This window comes from Podarcis erhardii (assembly GCF_964252035.2).
Source record: "Podarcis erhardii genome assembly, chromosome: 12".
Taxonomy (NCBI): domain Eukaryota; kingdom Metazoa; phylum Chordata; class Lepidosauria; order Squamata; family Lacertidae; genus Podarcis; species Podarcis erhardii.
The window spans coordinates 9,029,327-9,050,497 of record NC_138513.1 but is presented as its reverse complement, the minus strand read 5'-3'; the positions used below and the strand labels follow the sequence as shown (position 1 = coordinate 9,050,497).

Below are 21,171 nucleotides of genomic sequence, written 5' to 3'. Positions count from 1 at the left end.
GTGTGTGTGTGTGTGTGTGCGCACGCGCGTGTGTGCGTGCGTGCGTGCGTGTGTGCGTGCGTGCGTGCCATGAGGCTAGAAGCTTGAATTTCCGTGTTGGTTGTCATCTGAAGCCTGCATAGAAATGCAGGTATTTATAACCTCTTAACTGGCTAGGAAAAACATTTCTACCCAGGGACATAGCATGTGGGATGCCAGCGGCTTGTGGCTCCAGGCGCATAATTTTCAAGCAGGGGCGAAGCAGGCGCCCCCACGCGGGTGCCCCAGCATGGCCTGGCCTAGTGCTCTTCTCCACCTGCTAAGGGCCACACTGGCCAGTCAGGCAGCTCATTGCAGCTCTGCTTTGCTCCGGTGGGGGTGGGGTCACTCTGGCAGCATTAGCTGGGCTGACACCCTCTGACCGACACATACCACCCGCCCTGGACGCCAGCAACCAATGCTATGCCACTGCTTCTACCAAGTGGACTGGTTGAGGAGAGAAAGAATCACCCACCCATCCCTTCTCTGCTGGCCTTCTGCATGTCCATGCTGGTCATAGAGAAAGGGCTCTTTCTTCCTCAGCAGCCAACACAGAACATGTTACGCTGATTCTGGACCAGCTGCCAATAGTTTCTGGGCCCAATTCAAAGTGCTGGTTTTACCATTTTACCACACACATTTAAGCAATGCACATTCTGTTTCCAAGCAACTGGCCTCATTTCCCAGGTGGGTGTCTCTGCTGGGTCCTTAGGCAGGGTAGACACGCACGAAGGTTCAGACATTCACGTGTAACAAAACTTCTTAACAGCAGGAGACCAGAGCAGGTGAGATGATACTCTGATGGCTTCCCAGTCAGGATTTCTCACTAGTCTGAGGAACTTGGAGACTCTGCTTCTGGATACTGGCCTCCTCTTGCTTTTATCACATGGGATAGACTTGCACTGTGCAGGGGGCTAATCCTCTAGGAAAGTTAATTCGAATGGCTGGGCACTTCATTGTTTATGATCAGCTTAAGAAGGGGCTTGAGACTGACTGCTTAGGCCTTTAAAACATTGCTGGCTCAACTTCCTAGAAAGAACAAAAGAGTCTTTATTGTCTGCAGAAGACCATAGCACTCCTAATCATCTTGGATTTGGCCCCACAAAACAGGAATCAGAAGTAGTTTTATCCTCTCTCCATTTAAAACTTAATAAGGTTGTTTATTTTGTTTGTAAACATAAATAGTGGTTTTGTCCAAAACCTTTTGCCTCTTGAAAGCAAAACAAGGCAGGATCAAATGCCATTTTTTTTACCTCTTTTATTTTGTTCCAGCTGCAATTGAAGCTTGCCGTGGGAGTCTAAATGCTTATTCACCAAATGAAAAAGAATCCAGACTAGCCAGAGGTAATGTTTGTTCAGTCAAAACTTCAGATGCAAGGGAACTACTCTTAATACTGTTGTTATAGCTGTCAGGTGAGAGGATAAAAAATTCTCTAGACTCTTGTAATTCAATAGCTAAAAGATCTTTCTTCACTGAGCACTGTTGGCTGAAAGGTGCTTACTTAAATTAGCACTGATAGCTTTTGATGGCTGGTGGCAGCCTGCTACTGAACACACTCTAGTTGTTTTGGTGGGAATTTGACAGAAACAGTTGGAAAGAGGCTAGTGAATCACGTTTTGTTTTCCCCCAGCTAAATGCTAAAGAGCCTTGTAGGTGTGGGAGGGTTTCAAATGACATGTTATTTGATTTTGGGGAAACCAGCATGGGTTAAAACCCAGCAGTACTGGTCTTGGCTGTTGCCTGCTTCTTCATGTTCATTTCCTATTTTTGTAAATATAACATTACATAAAAAGATAATGGAGACTGTTCTCTCACAAGGAAACCAATCCTTTACAGAGCTGCCCCTGAAACTTCCTACTATTTGGTGAAATGGGAGCAAACCCATTTTATTATATTGATGGCTGAAACAGCAATATCCAGCCTTTAAAGTGAGTAATTAGGGTAGACAGCCAGCTATATCAGATTGGTGCTACAGATTAATGCACAGCTAACTGCACTAAGGCATACATTTTATTTGCAGGGCTGATTTATGGCATGGACCTATGAGCCACTGCATGACACGGTTATTCAGACTCGCTGCTTGGATATGTGTTCCTGACTTCCTGACCTGGAATGAGGCACAGCTGGGACTAATTTGGCTGCCTTGTCCTCCTGGCCCTCCAGCCTCTCAGTGGCTCCTGCAAAATAAAGCAGGAAGAAGAGGCTGTAGCACCCTGCTTGTGGTTAACGCTTAGCTGGAATGAAATATTCAACGCAGCAATAGAGAAATTAAAATAGTAATTTATTTGTCAGACAAATAAATAAGAGGCTCAGTGGTACGTGGTTACCAAGCTCTGGCCTGGCCTCCTGCCATTCTGGCCAGCACTTATATTCCCTTAATCCAGCCCCCTTTGCTCCTCCTGTGGCTGCCTCTGTCCAATCAGCCTGGTTGAAATTCCTATTGGCTGTTTGCTAGAGCCAATCACAAAAGATACACCCACAAAAGATACACCCACTTCCTTGCCCTTATATGGGAGACAAAGAGCTATATATAAATGACAAATAAGTAATAATATATCTTACATGGAATCTTAATTACCAGCTCACCTCTTGCCCTTCTTGCCCTATTGCCTTCTAAAACAAATGGTTTAATCTTACATTTTATGTTCAACAGATGTCAAGGATCTTGAGTTTCACATCAACATTGAAAGATTTCCTTCATTTAATGTTTCTAAACAAAATGCCTGACAACTATATATCAAGACTGCCCGGATGGCGTCTTCTGTCTGGCAAGGGGGGGGCTGGTGGCTGACTTAATTTCAGGATAAATACAACTCTTACAACCATATGAAATAAGAATCTAGCATTCCTTAAATCCTTTGCATAATTACATTTAAGCCAATATATTTAAGCTAATATATTTCATACATTTATCATAGGTAGCCTCTTAAAAGAATAAAGCTTTTCAAAGTAAAAAGGAAGGAACTCAATAAAACACAGCTTTTAAAAGAAGCCTCTTCAGTTTGCACCTCCCCCTTTCCCCCTCCTCTCCAGCCTCAAAATAAAATAGGAAGAAGCTGCTTCTTCTGCCAAGCCAGTTGCCTTTCCAACATTTAACACATTTTAACCTTTTTTAACTCTCTTAGTTTAAGAAACAGCTTTAGAAGAGACTTCCCCAAAAATGCTCTCTTTCTCTGTCAGCTAAATGTTTTTCCCTTTTGCTCCTGGCCTTTTAACCTTAGAAAGAAGATCTGGCTCATTTTACTGGGAGGCACATTGGTATTATCTTCCCCATTCCTAATGGTGTTTTCTCAACCTTGGGGCAGCATATGTAATTTCCCCTTTTTATGACTTTGAGAATTGTTTTTCTGCTATAAATCAATGGGGCCCTTCTTGTGTTAGGAGGAAAAACATCTTGCCAAGGTTCTTTTAGGCAGCTGGTCTTTTGCCTGGCATGAAACATTTGAAAATCCTTTTTTAAGCTCATTTTTTAATACAAGCCTTGATTGAAATATATAGAAGCTTTGATAAAAATGCAGGCTTATGATTAGATGCCTCATTCCCCCCTTTCAAGCTCAAGGACCTTCATCCCAAGTGTCCTTGATAGCTTGACCTTCATCATATTCCTGAGGTAAAGCTCTGTATAGGGCCATGATATGAGGTAGAGTTTCATTTGAAACCATCTTGCTAATTGTACTTCTAAAACATGAAATGATACATGGCATCATACATAAAACCAATACTACTACTGTCAAGAAAAACAAGCAAGACAATAGTATCCCTTTGAGTCCTGTGACATTAGGTAACCAATTGGTGAGCCATCCCATATCCCATCCTTCCCATGTTTGTACTGGGACATGTGCTATATTCTCCATCTTTGTGGCCAACACACGGATTGCCTCACCATTATCAGAAATGTTAAAGCAACAGGCATTCCCTGTCAAGTTCAAGACTCCACATAGGCCTCCCTGCCTGGCAAGTACATAATCCATTCCCATTTTCAGCTGCAAAATGGCGGCTCTACTTTCATCCAACTGTTGTGCAATAAGTCTCAAACTCTGGGCCGTTGCATTGGTTACAAGTTCCACTACTGCTTGCAATCGAATTATTCTGTTTAGATTATAAATAGGATCCCGTGCCCCTTGTATGAGCTCACCAGGATTCCAGGAGGCAGGATCATAATAGGCTATAATGCGCTCTGGCGGCCAATCATCAGTACCGCTCCAACTTTGGGTACTTCCTCCTGCTATATGAGAAATATCAGCATTCCTTCGTGTTCGCCTGGCCGAACTAGTGGGCATAATCCACATTGGTGGTAATACCCAACCCAAGAAACAAGTCCCACTCCATTTGGAAGGGAGTTTCTTGTATGCCCATTCTCCACATATCCACCACAACCATCGGGTCTGAGGTTTTTGGTACGGGGAATACAGAAGGCGAAATACCAAAAGGGGTAGAGAGTTCACAGTGCAGTATGTTAGATTGCCTTCTTCTGTCACAGTTATGTTCCACACCACTTTCCATGCATGAATAAAAGGAGGTGCACAGGGCAAGGCATTCCGAGTTCGATAGGTAGTACCGTGTGCCCAGGTATGACTATTCTTCTTATAATCCCAAGTATAGTGACAATGAGAAGAGCCTATCATGGGAGAATCAGCTGCATCTGATGATTTATGTACACAGAATTCCCCTTGTACAGGTATAACTCGTAATGGTTTAGTTGAGTTCCATCCGGGGAAATTCTGTATTTCAGTTTGGTGTGGCATTTCGCTTACCATACCAATAGCATCTAATGGTATCGGTAATAAGGGCATACCTCCCTCTGAATCATCTGGCCCAAGAGAGCAAACAAGGCAATTGGTCCTATTTGCAACATTAGCTACCATTTCAGCTAAACCTACCCACATATTGTGGTCATGGCTGAATCCATATTTAGCCAATTTGGTCAGATTCAAGGACCCTTCCCCTTCCCAAGGGATCAGGATTAATAAAATCATGTTGATGTCTAGTATATGCATTCCTTCCACAAAAGATTACCTTATTGTGATAGCAAATAATTATTAGCCCCAATATAATTCCCCCAGTGACAGAAATGGGGAACCACCAAGACCAAAACATATATCCCGAGGATCCCCAATGAGTAATATCTCTGATAATTGTTCCACAAGGGGGGGGGGGGCAGTCAATCAATTGTATTAGAGAATCTTTCCGTTCACAGTCGCTGGTTCAGACGCTCCTCAAGCTTCAGGCGTGCGCAGGTCAGCCAGCTTCCAGGTTGTGGCTGCAGCAGGCCGGTCGTCAAATGTTGCCCGTGACCTAGCCCGTTCCCGGTAGGGCTAGATACAGGGGTTTTTGGAGAGAGTTAGTTTTAAAGGATTAGAGGGGTCACCTTTGCACGTCCAACTGCCTTCAGACTTCTTCAAACGAGAGTGATGAATCCAGGGGGTCACCTCAGCTACCTTCACCGCTGTTGGAGTAGAGAGCAAGACGGTGTAAGGTCCACGCCACTTAGGTGCAAGTGGATCGCGTTTCCACTCTTTCACCCATACGCTATCGCCAGCCTGGAACTGATGAATCGGCTCGGCAATGCTGCACGGCGTGCGCTCGAGGGCCCACCTGTTAAGAGAAACAAAAACACGGGAGAGAGATTGCACTTGTCCCTGTGTCACATGATCTCCTATTTGTTTAAGGTCAGCTGGAATATCCTGAACAAAGGAGGGCGGTCTCCCATACAGGAGCTCAAAAGGTGACAACTTAAGTCTTTTTGTGGGTGCACACCGAACACGAAACAGTGTTATGGGTAACACATCTACCCATCCCAATCCCGTTTCCTGGGTTAATTTTGCCAATTGGGTTTTCAGAGTCCGATTCATTCTTTCAGTTTTCCCTGAACTCTGAGGCCTATATGCTGTATGCAGTCTCCATTTTACTTGTAGGACTCGACATACATCTTGTACTACTTGATCAATGAACGCTGGCCCATTATCACTTCCAATGCATCTAGGTAATCCAAACCTTGGGATCAATTCAGTGAGGAGTCTTTTAGTTACCTCTCGTGCCTTTTCAGTTCGGGTGGGAAAAGCTTCAACCCATCCGGTAAGAGTATCTACAAACACAAGGAGATACTTGAATCCCTTAGAAGGGACCAGCTCTGTGAAGTCCACAATTAGGCTTTCCATGGGGACGTATCCCACATGCTGAATTCCAGGAGGTTGTACCGGTCCCTGCCTGGGATTGTTTTTAGCACAAAGAACACATTTCTGTGAAATGCAAGTTGCTAATTGTGATAGATTAATAATATACAACTTCCGACTGAGACTCTCTCTAGTTGCAGTACCGCCAAGGTGAGTAGATTCATGATAATTTCTTACAATTGTGCCTGCTAGATGATGAGGTACATAAATCCTATTGTCCGGCAGGATCATCCAACCGTCCCTCACAACCGCTCCTTCCTGTTCAGCCCACTTCCTCTCTTCTGGGGTATAGTGAGGTTTAACTTCTTCTGGAACTACCTCTGGTATGAGGGCTGCTATAAATCCTCCCACAGGCTTTTGGGCTGCCTCTCGGGCTGCTTTGTCAGCAGCATGATTTCCTCTGGTTATTGGATCCCTTCCTCGTCCATGACCTTTGCAGTGCATTACAGCAATCTGTTCTGGAGCCCATACTGCTTCTAACAGGATTTCTACTTCAGGTCCATATTTCAAAGCCTTCCCGTGGGCTCCGATTAGACCTCTTTCTTTCCATAGAGCTCCATGTGCATGCAGGGTTAAGAAGGCATATTTTGAGTCAGTATAGATGTTTGCCTTACATCCGGCTGCCAATTGCAGAGCTCTAGTTAAACCTATAAGTTCAGCCTTTTGTGCTGAGGTGCCAGCAGGCAAAGCCTCAGCTTCCACAACTTCCTCATTGGTGACCACAGCATATCCTGCTCGTCTGGCACCTTCATGCAGGTAACTGCTACCATCAGTATAATATACAACATCTGGATTTTTTAATGGTTCATCTTTCAGATCAGGTCTACTGGAATAAACTTCATCCATTACTTGGAGACAATCATGTGATTCCTCATCATCTACCTCTGGTAGGGGCAGCAAAGTCGCTGGATTGAGCATATTCACTACTCGTAGATGAATCCTGGGATTTTCACACAATAGGCCTTGGTATCTAGCCATCCTTGGGTTCGTTAGCCAATAACTACCCTTATATTCCATGAGTGTCAGAACAGCATGAGGTACATTCACATACATCGTCTGGCCAAAGGTAAATTTATCAGCTTCTTTGACAAGGCTCGCAGTGGCCGCTACTGCCCTTAGGCATGGAGGCCATCCTTTTGCTACTGAGTCCAATTGTTTAGACAAATAAGCTACTGGACGGTTCCAACTTCCTAATCTCTGGGTCAGGACTGCTGCTGCAATCCCATTCTGTTCATGTACATACAGCTGAAAGGGTTTTTCCGAATTAGGCAATCCAAGGGCTGGTGCCTCCATAAGTCGCTGTTTGATAACTAAAAAGGCTTGTTTCTGCTCAGGTCCCCATACGAATGGGTCCTTTTCTGCACCTCGAGTGCTTTCATGTAAGGGCTTGGCCAGACTGCTGAAATCAGGTATCCATAGTCTACAAAACCCTGCTGTTCCCAGGAATCCCCTAAGTTGTTTTCTTGTGGTAGGTTCCTTGATAAGGCAAATAGCTTCTTTCCTCTCTGGTCTCAATGCTCGTTGTTGGTGTGAGATGTCAAAGCCCAAATATTTGACCTTTTCTAAACATAACTGTGCCTTTTTCTGGGAAACTCGGTAGCCAGCTTCCCAGAGCAAATGGAGCAGTTCCTCTGTCCCTTCTTTACAGGTATCAAAATCCTTTGCAGCTAGTATAAGATCATCCACATATTGCAGAACCACCTTTTCTCCCGGTATTGAGGGGTAACTTGTTAGATCCCTCGCCAAGGCAGTGCCAAATAAAGTTGGGGAATTTTTGAATCCTTGGGGCAATCTTGTCCAGGTTAGCTGGCCTTTTGTTCCTGTCAAAGGGTCTTCCCACTGGAAGGCAAATATAGGTTGGCTCTGTGGTGCCAGCCGGCAACAGAAGAATGCATCTTTCAAGTCCAATACAGTAAAAAATGTTGCTTCTGGTGGGATCAAACTCAGCAAGGTATATGGGTTTGGTACATTTGGGTGCAAGGTCTCGATAGCCTGGTTTACGAGCCTCAAGTCCTGCACTGGCCTGTATTCATCTGTCCCAGGTTTTCGAACAGGCAAAAGGGGTGTGTTCCATTCTGATTGGCAAGGCTTAAGCAGACCATATTTTAATAGGCGGTCCAAATGTTTCTGGATGCCCTCCGCTGCTCGCCGGGGTAAGGGATATTGCTTTACAGATACAGGGGTAGCCATAGGTTTTAGGGTTACTACAATTGGAGCTATATTCTTAGCCATTCCTGGTGGGCTATTTTCAGCCCATACTCCTGGTGGCACCTGTAGAGTTCGGAGGAGCTTGTCTAATTCTGTATCCAATGTGGGTTGGACTTGCAAGGCTGACATTAAGCGCCATGATTGTTCCTTAGGTACTGAGAGGGTAATTATTCCTGCTGCTTTTGATGGCAGTTTCATTTCTGGACCTCGAGGAGTGAAAGTGATTTGGGCCTGCAATTTGGACAGCATATCTCTACCTAAGAGAGGTATTGGACACTCAGGTATATACAAAAACTGATGGGTTAAACGATGTCCCCCAATCTGGCATTCCAAAGGTTGGAGGAAAGACCTCTTAGCTGACTGTCCAGTAGCACTTTTAATGACTACACTTTTGGATGCCTTTTTCTGCAATAGTTCTGGGAGTACTGAGTATTCAGCCCCAGTATCAATCATAAAATCTATTAAATGGCTCCCTAATTGAATCGTGACCGTGGGCTCCTGGAAGCCTAACTTTATGGAGTCCGGTCGTTCCTAGTCTTGGGTAAAATCCTCTTCTGCCAGTCCAATGAAATTGTCTCTACTCCGTCCCTGTCCTGGTCTCTGATATCTTCCATCTCGGATCATTCCCCGTCCCCGTCCCTGGTTTCTTGGGCCGGAGCCGGAGCCTGGGCCTGGGCCTGGGCGTACTTCTTCCAACCTCAGGGGTTCAGGACACTCCCGCTTCCAATGACCCTCCTTCTTGCAATTTGCACATTGATTCCTTCCCAGTGGTGGATTCCTTCCTCGCCCTCGCCCTCCATTTAAGGGGCGGTGGTCTTGCTTCACTGCTGTGGCTAGCATTACCATCTTTTCCTTCTGCCACTTCTTCTTCTCTTGCTTCTCAGCCTCATCCCTATTCCGATAAACTCGGCGTGCAATGGCCATAATTTGGCTCATCAGCATCCCTTCCCATCCTTCTGATTTCTGAATTTTCTTACGAATGTCAGAAGCGCACTGGGCCACAAATGTAGCAGTAATCATTCTACTGTTTTCAGGGGCTTCAGGGTCAAAAGGAGTCCATATACGATAGGCTTCTTGCAGCCTCTCTAAAAAGTCTCCCGGACTCTCATTTGGTTTCTGTTCTACTTCTGAGACTTTAGACATATTAGTGGGCTTCTGGCATGCCCTGCGGATACCTTGCACAAGTGTCTGGCGGTAGGTGGTGAGTCTGGCCAGGTGAATTGCATTGTTTGGATCCCAATTAGGATCTTCCAAGGGAAAGTTATCTTGGAGATGACGGTCAATATTATAAATATTTCCCGCTCTGGCCTGCTCACGCAAATATATCTGTGCCTTTTCAATTATGTCTCTCCTTTCCTCAGTGGTGAACAGAGTATTTAGGAGCTGGCGACAATCTGTCCAAGTAGGGCTATGAGTATTTACTATTGAAGTCACCAAGTCCATCATAGCCTGAGGTTTTTCTGCAAAAGATGGGGTGTGTGTTTTCCAATTCATCAGATCTGTAGTTGTGAATGGAATATATTGCAGGGTCGAAGTTCGAGGTGGCCGTGGTCCGGGTTGCCCATTAACCAGCGCAGGCTCCTCAAGTGCATCAAATACTCTTCTAAGAGGGGCTACTACGTGATCTTTCTCTTCACTTTGCTCTAGGGGCCTCAAATCATAGGGGATGGTATCTGTCGCAAGGCGTTCTTTTAGCAGCTTTATACGCCTGGCTGTATTGCTTGCTGACCGAGCAAGGTCTCCCTGTAACTTCTGTAACATTTCTCTGGGACTTGGATGTACAGGGGTTTGGGGTGGGCAATCAGTTGTTCCACTAAAGGAGACTGTAGATGGAGGTCTATTAGGAGTCACAGGTGGAATAACCACTTCTGCTTGGGCTTTATTATAGGACTCCAATGCCTCCTGAAGATATTTATCATAATCTATCAAGGAATCAAGCTCTGTGACTCCACTCCCATTATTCATTCCAGTTTCTTGCCTTGGGGTTACAACTGGTGGAGTGTTTGGATTAAGCTCCCTTCGATGTGGAGCATAGGGTGGAGGTGGAAGCACCTCTTCCTCTGGCCCCTCAAAAATGGGTTTGAGTTTATTTGGCAAGATTCCTTTCCTAGCTTCGGCTTTTACAGCCAATAATTTGCATCGTTTGACTTTGCATTCCCTTATCCATGGAGGATTTTTATTTAATGTGCTCAGCCAGGAATCTATATATGGAAATTGTTCTGGGCACCCTCCAGTTTCTTTGGCGATATCAGTCCAAAGTTTGCTTACTAAATTTATATCAAAGGTTCCCTGGGATGGCCATCCAGTAATTTGTTTTGGCCATTCTAGTTCACATAACGTTCTCAAGCGCTCTGGCGTCATTTTGACTCCATATGCCCCTGAGAAGGCTTTCTTAAAATTATTTAACATACACTCAAGAGGTGTATTTTCCCCCTTTGAACTCCCAACTCCCATTGTATGGCCCTGTGAAGTATCCACTCAGTCACTCACAGACGCGCTTCGTGGGTTTCTTATTTCGTGGGTAAATAAGAGGCTCAGTGGTACGTGGTTACCAAGCTCTGGCCTGGCCTCCTGCCATTCTGGCCAGCACTTATATTCCCTTAATCCAGCCCCCTTTGCTCCTCCTGTGGCTGCCTCTGTCCAATCAGCCTGGTTGAAATTCCTATTGGCTGTTTGCTAGAGCCAATCACAAAAGATACACCCACAAAAGATACACCCACTTCCTTGCCCTTATATGGGAGACAAAGAGCTATATATAAATGACAAATAAGTAATAATATATCTTACATGGAATCTTAATTACCAGCTCACCTCTTGCCCTTCTTGCCCTATTGCCTTCTAAAACAAATGGTTTAATCTTACATTTTATGTTCAACAGATGTCAAGGATCTTGAGTTTCACATCAACATTGAAAGATTTCCTTCATTTAATGTTTCTAAACAAAATGCCTGACAACTATATATCAAGACTGCCCGGATGGCGTCTTCTGTCTGGCAAGGGGGGGGCTGGTGGCTGACTTAATTTCAGGATAAATACAACTCTTACAACCATATGAAATAAGAATCTAGCATTCCTTAAATCCTTTGCATAATTACATTTAAGCCAATATATTTAAGCTAATATATTTCATACATTTATCATAGGTAGCCTCTTAAAAGAATAAAGCTTTTCAAAGTAAAAAGGAAGGAACTCAATAAAACACAGCTTTTAAAAGAAGCCTCTTCAGTTTGCACCTCCCCCTTTCCCCCTCCTCTCCAGCCTCAAAATAAAATAGGAAGAAGCTGCTTCTTCTGCCAAGCCAGTTGCCTTTCCAACATTTAACACATTTTAACCTTTTTTAACTCTCTTAGTTTAAGAAACAGCTTTAGAAGAGACTTCCCCAAAAATGCTCTCTTTCTCTGTCAGCTAAATGTTTTTCCCTTTTGCTCCTGGCCTTTTAACCTTAGAAAGAAGATCTGGCTCATTTTACTGGGAGGCACATTGGTATTATCTTCCCCATTCCTAATGGTGTTTTCTCAACCTTGGGGCAGCATATGTAATTTCCCCTTTTTATGACTTTGAGAATTGTTTTTCTGCTATAAATCAATGGGGCCCTTCTTGTGTTAGGAGGAAAAACATCTTGCCAAGGTTCTTTTAGGCAGCTGGTCTTTTGCCTGGCATGAAACATTTGAAAATCCTTTTTTAAGCTCATTTTTTAATACAAGCCTTGATTGAAATATATAGAAGCTTTGATAAAAATGCAGGCTTATGATTAGATGCCTCAAGGCCACTGGTAGATTCTTCAGCAAGCTCTGCTCAGAGCAGCCCACTTGCCCCATTAACCAGCCTAGTCCACCCACCTAGTGTGGAATGTATGGGTCGATTCACACATAATTTCCTCACTTGATTCTTGCAACATCAAGTGAGGATTTGCATCTGTGAATTGGGCTTCCCCTGCAATAACATGACAGACATAAGAACATAAGACAGGCATCCTCAACCTTTGACCCTCCAGATGTTTTGGACTACAGTTTCTATCATCCCTGACCACTGGTCCTGTTAGCTAGGGATCATGGGAGTTGTAGACCAAAACATCTGGAGGGCCAAAGCTTGGGGGTGTCTGGCATAAGAATTGCCCTGCAGGATCAGGCCCATGGTCCATCTAGCCCAGCCTCCTGTTCTCTCAGTGGCCAACTGGATGCCTATGGGAAATGCACAAGAGGGACCAAAGTGCAATGATGCTCTCTCTGCTTGAGATTCCCAGCTACTTATTCAGAGGCATACCGGCTCCAGCAGAGAAGCTGAACGCAGCCATCAGGGCTAGCAGCCTTCTTCTTCATCTAGACCAGGGGTCAGCAAGGTTTACCTCGCCTGGGCCAGTTCACTCCAGTGGATAGCCCTCCGTGGGCCGGGTTGCGCGTGTTCGTGAGTACACCCAATTTCCGGCATCTGCGTCTGCACAGACGCGATTTTCAGTGCCACAGAAGTGAGTCCCCGCGCCGTGCTGGTTTAGCACAGTGCACGGGGACTTGCCGAGCGAGCGGCTCGGTTTGGGGGCAGCTCGTGGGCCGGTTAAATGACTCCCGTGGGCCGCTTGTGGTCCATGGGCCTTAGTTTGCCTACTCCTGATCTAGACTAATCCTCTTTTAAAGTCCTTAAAGTCAGTAGTCATAACTGCCTCTTTAACTATGCAGTGGATGAATTAACTACATTGGTACTACTGGTTACGAACTTAATTCGTTCCGGAGGTCTGTTCTTAACCTGAAACCATTCTTAACCTGAAGCACCACTTTAGCTAATGGGGCCTCCCGCTGCCGCTGCACCACCGGTGCATGATTTCTGTTCTCATCCTGGGGCAAAGTTCTTAACCCGCGGTACAACTTCTGGGTTACTGGAGTCTGTAACCCAAGGTGTTTGTAACCCAAGGTGTTTGTAACCCGAGGTACCACTGTACTTTCTTTTTTCTGTCCTGAATCTTCCAACATTCTGCTTCTTTGGATGTTCCTGAGTTCTAGTATTATGAGAGAGGGATAAACCCATTTCATTATACACTTTCTCTGCACCATACATAATTTTATACACCTCTGTGTATGTCACCTCTTACTTTTTCTCTGTATGAAAAATCACCTTGTATGCAAATAGTTCTCCTAGGTTTAATTCCCAGAACCATCAGGTAGGACTGAGAAAACTGAGTTGTTGGCATCCATCTCTCTTGAGAGACAATGGAGTGTGCCTCCAGGGGTGAAATCAAACAGCTGCATTAGCAGCACCCAAGTGACCTCCCCGGGGGTACAAGTCTGTACAGTGTGTATGGACCTCCTGGGCTGCCCAGATAACAACCCCCCCTCTTGGCCTGGCTGATGTGGTCCAAAGGAAAGCAGAGCAATATGTTTGGCACCAGCTTGGCTACAGGAATTGCCGGAAGAAAGCGTTCAAGGTGCCACCCAACCTTCTTAGGGACTCCATTCCGGATTTGTGTAGGGTTTACTCCTTAGCCTTTTCTTCTGAAGATATCCCACAAAGCAGCAGAGGTTTAGGATCAGAGTCTTCCTTCTCCTAGATGGGCTACCTTCCCATCTAGGAGCCCCATCTGCCCCTCACTTCCCTCTACAGCTCATGCAGAAACCACCTTATTAACCAATGGACCCACCATTGGTCTCGTTCGGTCAATCCGCCTGAGCCTATCTTCACATGTAGAGGAAGTCCTTAACTCACTGAGGGTTTGAGATCCATTGGCTACCTTCACCTGGTTTAGCCAGCCAGTCAAAGCCATTCCTGGAGTGCGGGCAATGCCGCATGGTAACAGCTTCTAGGAGCCACAGGTGAGAGCTGAGTGCAGGGCGGGGACCAAAGGTGGACAGTCTACCCCAGAAGGAGCACGACATGACCCCCACCAGAGGTACTACCTCTCTCCTAACACCCCATACACCCCCAAGAAAACTGCAGTGCAGTGCAACCCTGCGGAGTGGCTGCCAATCCTCTGATTGGCAACACTGAGCTAGACTGACATATCTGATAAAGCCCAAGTTCTGATCCGGCCAAAGCTTCTCTTGCTCATCCTCACACTCCCAATTGCCCTCAAGTCTTGCCTTCCTAGGAATTCCATATTGTGTGTGTTCCTTTAGCACCTTGAGATACAAAACTTTCCATATCACTTATATACCGCAAGGCATTATGCATTTCCAAGAATCTGTTGTTTAAATCCTAGTAAAAACAGCGAAGAGTCTTGCAGCACTCTTTTCTGCTACAGATCCTAGTAGTTTCTGCTATTTAATTCAGCTTTCTTTAGGACCTTGTAGAAATCTGAGGGGTGGTATTTGATCCCCCGCAGAGCGTGAAAAGACGGACAAGTTATGCTCTGCACAACTGTATTAATCTAAGAAACAGGGGGAAAGTTTTGGGGGAGAACTGGGTAAAAGGAGAAAGAGAGAGAGGTTTCGGAGTCCTGCAGGGATCTTGGCAAGCAGTTCAGATGAGCCTTCTTCACACACAACTGAAGGGGGTAAGAACAGGAGACAAAAGGCAGCTAGCCTCTCTAAACAGGAAGACTTTTAAAAACCGTTTTTTTCTCTCTCTCTGCAGTGCTGCAACAGACGCCCCAATGAATTATGCTAAACTCGGACTCAGAATCTGCATAGGCACCTTCTTATTACAATGCAAAAAGCCACTGGAGAAAGTTAGGATTTAGGAACTGCCTGAGAGTCCAGGCAAAACTATTTGGCTCCATTAACCCAGCAATCTGTCACCCCCTTTTCTTTCTTTCTTTCTTTCTTTCTTTCTTTCTTTCTTTCTTTCTTTCTTTCTTTCTTTCTTTCCTTTTCTTTTTCTTTTTCTTTTTCTTTTTCTTTTTCTTTTTCTTTTTCTTTCCCCTTATCATGGAAGGAAATGAGATCTGCCTGGAAATGAGTTTTGCGGTTACTAGATTGGTTTGCTCTCGGGAGTTTGTGTCCTCTAGGATTTTTCCTTCCACCCCCCTGGAACAATGTGAAGAAGCCTGATCCTACAGCACAGATCCTTGCACTTTCTGATTTTAATTTTGTTTTTTTGCTTGTTCGCCTGGCCGTAGTTTGTGCGTAAAAAGATAACATTTTTTGGATGAAGCTTCTCTGAAGGCGAAAGGGGGTGTGCGTGTTTGCTGATTTGGCTTCTCTCCAACGACACCAGAGATGATGAGCAAGAGGATTTCCCCTTGGGATGGGGATTTGAACTGAAGTAAGCGAGCAACTCTTGTGTGCTGTGTCTACATGTAATAATAATTATATTTTTTTTGAAAATCTGCGAGATTGCTAGGCGGAAACATGGGAATGGTGCCGTGTGGGAGAGCTGGGGGTGTGCAGACTTGATTTGCCTTATAGTTTAGAAAATGAATTATGATGTAGCTTTGTGGAGAAATGGACAGAGGCGCGAGAGAGATGTGACTCCCTGCGGGTGGGAAACTTGCACAATTGGGATGGGTGCTTCTCTCTGGGGACATTTCACACGGATTGCTGTGGGGGGCTCTTTCTGAGGGAAGAAGGCAGGCGCAGCTCGGGTCATGGGGGTCACCGTGTGGGGCTAATTCGCACCCTTGTATTTTGCTCCCTCATGATATTACGAGCAGCCTCACCAATCTGGTTCAGAACCCCCTCCTCATTCCTACAAAAAAGGACCCACTCCCCACTGAGGGGGTCTTGGGAAGGCACCCAACGTGTGGCACCCAAGGGGTGGGGGGGAGAAGAGAAAAGGTTCGCTGAGGGAAGCGGCAGCCCAATAAAAAACCCAAAAGCCGTCGAGTCGTGGGGAGTTGTGTGACCCTGGAGAGGAGAGCGATGTGCTGACTTTTTGTTTTTTTACACACGAGGAGGGGGTTTCTTTTCTTCTTTCTGTCCTCAGGATAGGAAAAAGAGATACATAAATTCGTGTGTGTGGCGGTGGCGAGGGAAACAGTTGGAGTTATAGGGGAGCCTTGGGGGGTCCTGAGGGAAACTTTTGAGAAAGCAAGAATGCTTTGAGGAGGGGGGGGCTGCGTGAGGGGGGACAGGAAACAAAGCGGAGAGGAGGACTGCGGGCATATCTGCGGTGCGCGCGCAAAGGAAACAGGAGAGACGTGGGGGGTGGGCGCTGCGGATTTGGGTCGGGGGCGTTGCTAGTTTTGTGTGTGTGTGTGTGTGTGTACGCGCGCGCCCCCCCCTTTTTCTTCAGAGGGGGAGGGGAGCGGGCAGGATCTGCTCCGTATCCTGTGGGCGAGGGTTACAGACAGAGCCCTGAGGCTTCTCTTTTTGTTTAAAGAGGGGCCGTGAGGGAAGTCCGGGGGGGGGCGTCTTTTGAGAGGAGGCGAGGGAAGCCTCAGCCCACCCAGACATGGGGGGTGAGGAGGCGGTGGCGTGAGGGAAGCAGCGCAGACATGGTTATGGGGAGGAGTTGGCTGCCTCCCTTCCTGGGCGAGGCAGGCGAAAGGGGTCTTGGCTGCTCCCGGAGTTTTCCCGCCCTCGAAGGGGTCCATTTCTCCATTTAGGAAGGGTAATATCCTGCGGTCAAAGGGGGAAGCGATTCCACAAGGAAGAGCTTTTTCGGGTTGCTTCTCCCCTGGCCAACCCCTTTCCCTGTGAGTGTGGACTTGGAAAGTAGAAAGGCGCTTTCACACCTGAGGCTTAGGCTACAATCCTGTTCTCTTTAAGAGTTAGGAATAAGCCCCACTGAGTTTAATGGGTTTGCCTATTGAGAAAACATGTATAGGATTGTGGCATTAAATTGAGGTTTAGGGGATACGTGAGATGGAATATAAAATATCTGCACCACCTGGGGTGTGGGCTCAATTTTGAAATAATTTTGATTTTAAAAATTAAAGGCCTTCATGTAGGGCAGGGATCGGGGCACTTGTGGGCCTGCAGATGTTGGAGTCCGTTATCCATAGCTAGTGTGGTCTATCAGGGATGATGGGACCCTGAGAATCATCCTGCTCCAACCGTCTGCAATGCAAGAATATGCAGTTGCCCCATACAGGGATCAAACCTGCGACTTTGACGTTATCAGCACCATGCTCTAACCAACACGTAAATAGCACACGAGGCAGGCTGAAAGGCAGTGTTGATATTGCACATAGAATCATAGAATTATATAGCTGGAAGGGACTGCAATTATTGCTACACCACTAGGAAAACCCTCCTCATAGCTGCACGTATATTACGTCTCTGTTCCTAGAGTGGGTTCAAGAATCAAGGCTTCAAATATAATTTACAGCAGGAGCGGCTAAACTCTGTCCCTCCGGACAATGTTTGACTACAACTCTCATTATCCCTGGCCATTGGCCTTGAGCGTTGGGAGTCCACCAGCATTCGGAGGGCCACATGTTAGCCTCTCCTTCTTTACTTCTTTACTGTAAATTGCATTGTGGGTTATTTTTAAATGAAAGACAGCATATAAATACTGTAAGAAAGTAAATAAATGTGGCTTGAGGAGGAATGTGCCAAGCTTCACCCTGTGGCCAGTTTTGATATTGAACCAGGCTGCATTCAAGATAATAGGAGCAGTACCCTGTGGTCAGGAACACAGGGCCCAGGAAGCTGCCTTATATGGAGCCAGACCATTGGCCTATCTTGATCAGTATTGTCTGCACTGACTGGCAGCAGCTCTCTAGGCTTTCAGACATGAGTCTCTCCTATCCTTATCTGGAGATGCTGAGCATTGAACCAGGGACCTTCTGCATGCTACAGCCCCTCCCATTACTGCCATATGATGGAATGGAAAGATGGATGGAGCCTTATCTGTATGCTTTCCTTTTGCCACTTCTTCTGGCTGCTGGAATAGGGCTGCCAGGTGCTTCACAATTTACTGTTTTATCTTTGCCAGTCCCAGGCAGGAAGAAAACTAGGAAGTGTATTGAGTTCTTGATGGGCTGTGATAGATTTTGGGCTGTGTTTGGCTTACACAATTTGTGTAGGCAGAGTTTGCTATGACAGGCTTCCCTTTGGCTTGGATATATTAGCCCAGGCAGCCTTGTGCAGATTAAAGACAAACCCTATGGTATCATTCTAGAGACTATTTTCTCCTGGGATCAAGGCGTGGGGGGGCACTCGCTGGGATAAATAACTGCCACCCCTCCTGCCCTCCCACTGAGATTTATTGCAGAAATGGTTTTGTATGTGTGTTTCCACAAAGGAATTTACTAATCTGAGGCAGCTCTGTGCCCCCCGCCCAGCCCACATATTCTCAGTATCCTTTAACCTTTGCCAAAGAATTCCAAGCATTTTGAAAACCTGGATTTTTGAAGCAGGATAAGTGTATGCAAACTAAGGATATGCATAATATTTGTAATGTCTATTCTGGTCACAGAATTTGATTTTCTTTGGCACAACCTTTGGCACAACAGCCGTGGCTTTTATTAAAATGACAGCAGCTAGCGTCAAAATAATTTGTCTTCCCTTTAGCTTTTGGACACTTGTGAGTAGCAACCACTATTTGCGGTGAGGGAGGAAAAACATATGGAATAAACTACAGAGTTTGTTGCTTGAACTCTTAGCCATAACTATAGCCCTCCATTCTCCAAGGTCTGGCATGTGATGTAGGTGCATCATTCAATATAAGTTTGCCTAAACTTGGCAGGGCAGCTTCCCAGACTCCAGATTGCTAAGGAACACTGGTAGCAAAGTCTCTCCTTTTGCATCTGAGAAGAGACATGCCCAGAGCAGTGAAAATCACAGACAGCAGGGAAGGGGAAGCAATTATGTTGTTTGTCTGCATCTGATATGATTGCATGATCGGATCATTCAATCACACCTGATCAGCAGAATTACCTGTTTTCAAAGAAGGCACACCCAGAGCCTCAGACAAGCCTCCTTTAGGCGCAGTAAGTAGTTCATCCGAGTCATACCAGAATGCTCTGGCATACAATTTGGGAATAACTGTAGTAGAATCATAGAAATGTAGTGTTCTATTCTGTTTCAGCTGAAAGCTTACATGTGGAAAAACAGGGTCACTCCAGTGGCCTTTAGTCAAAAGTCTGACCATGTTTTTAACCAGGCGAAGTTTCCAGATATTTTTTCAGGGTTTATTTTCCAGGGTTATTCTCATGTTACAATAAACAATGAAATGTTTAATATAATGGGTTTACTCATGGGAGAGGCGCAGGGGTTCGCCAGCTTAATGGTCAAGCTTCTGGCTATAATGGCTGTGTGCCTGAGCCATCTAGTATCATTTGTTATTGTGTTGTTGTTGTTCTTATCATTATTAATACATTTTTTTCACTTTTTGTAGAGACAGCAACATCCCCCTGCTGTTTGTTTTTGCACCAAAGATGATCCTTGGAGTTGGCTTGATGCAGCCTGCTGTTTTAAGGCCTACTCCTGATCCTTGTTTGGCTCGGACCCTATGAGACTCTCCACCCCGGCTCCTGCCTTGTTGTGGAACTCGCAAGATGGGGAGCAGTAGTTCAGCACTGAAAGTTTGCACTGATCACCAGGGAGGCATCAACTGGCTGAGCCTCAGCCCAGACGGCCAGTGGCTCCTGACAGGTAGTGAAGATGGCACTGCACGGCTCTGGAGCACTGCGGACAGCCAGTGCAGGGCCCATTTTCAAGGTAGGGTAAACCTTCCCTTAGCCTCTGTTTCTGGGGTGCACCCTGTGGCAAACTCCCTCAATGAAGATGGGAGCGGGGCAAAATGACCGCATCTGAGGTGATGTAACCTTGGTCAATCCCTGTCTATGACAACTGAGAATTCAGGGATTTTTGCTGTTTGCAAGGAAAAATAAAAGGCTAGCTATGTAAATGGATTAAAATCAATAGATGAGAAGGTGTATAAAGAAGAATGAAGCAGCAACATCAGGAAGCAATGGACATATGTTTGTAATAGGAGCAGGAAACTTAATTACTTAAAAAATTGTATTAAATTTAAATAATTTGGAGTGATTTGTTAAAATTTGGAAAACTAATAAAATTAATATATATAAAAAAGAGAATTCAGGGATTCTCTATCTGTGGCAGGGCACTTGTACAACATAAATCAGCTGCAAAGATTCTTAATATTGGTGTTCTGGTGACAACCTATTTCCCAAACTAGGTATAAATGAGGCATGATGGAAGTGGAAACAGTATTTTTACTAACAAGTGCTTAATGAAGGATAAAGCAGTTTTACGGTTAAAGGGACACTACTTTTTCCATCAGAAATGCTGTTTCAGGTTTGAGCAATAACTTTACTTATAATTCCCCACAACAGAGCTATTTCTAATACATCTCTTTCCTCCTAGAATGGCTAACTCTTTCTGTAAAAGACCCTTTCTGGGTCCGTTTCTTTCACAGGACAAAATTAAACAGGTTTACCCTGCCTGACAAACCCCTAAGCAACTTCCCTAGCCAGACTCCATTTGGCAGTTAAACTGTCAAATTCTCTCTCTACTATCCTCACTCTCTCTCCTGATTAGCCATTTCTCTTCCCTGCCATAATTGGCGGAGGGTCTTCTGGAGGATGACCCCAATGGTCTGTCCATCACACAGCCCCTCCCAAATTCTGGTTAAGTGATATTAATGTCTATGTGGTTGTGGTAGCCCATAACAGACCTGGCAAGCTGCAGTGTGTCTGTCTGCTTAGTCAGACTGCTGAGATCCTTCCATGCTGGAATTATTGGAAGATGTCTTCAAATGAGGATGGGAAACCTTTTTCTTCATGGGAGAAGGCAGAATGATGATATATTTAAGACACACACATACAACACACACATATAAATTGTTGTGAGGCAATTTCATAGAATCATAGAGTTGGAGGGTCCTGTAGTTCAACCCCTGTGATGCAGGAATCCACTAGTTCATGCAAGATGT

At 45.4% G+C, this 21,171-nt stretch overlaps 1 protein-coding gene across 6 annotated transcripts in view; it reads left to right on the top strand.

Moving 5' to 3' along the window:
- Positions 1-760: 760 nt before the first annotated feature.
- The window catches only part of WDR86 (WD repeat domain 86), a 39,262-nt gene continuing 18,851 nt past the window's right edge, over positions 761-21,171 (top strand). Inside the window, exons 1-4 of one of the 6 annotated variants that reach the window (XM_081834495.1) lie at positions 761-803; positions 1,291-1,362; positions 15,446-15,591; positions 19,612-19,934. In XM_081834495.1, coding sequence (XP_081690621.1) covers positions 19,772-19,934 — 163 coding nt within the window. In that variant the 5' untranslated portion in view covers positions 761-803; positions 1,291-1,362; positions 15,446-15,591; positions 19,612-19,771. Of the gene's footprint in view, positions 804-1,290; positions 1,363-14,327; positions 15,592-18,987; positions 19,205-19,611; positions 19,935-20,881; positions 21,030-21,171 lie in introns of those variants that run through there. The other 5 variants (XM_081834496.1, XM_081834498.1, XM_081834494.1 and 2 more) reach the window with 5 other exon arrangements.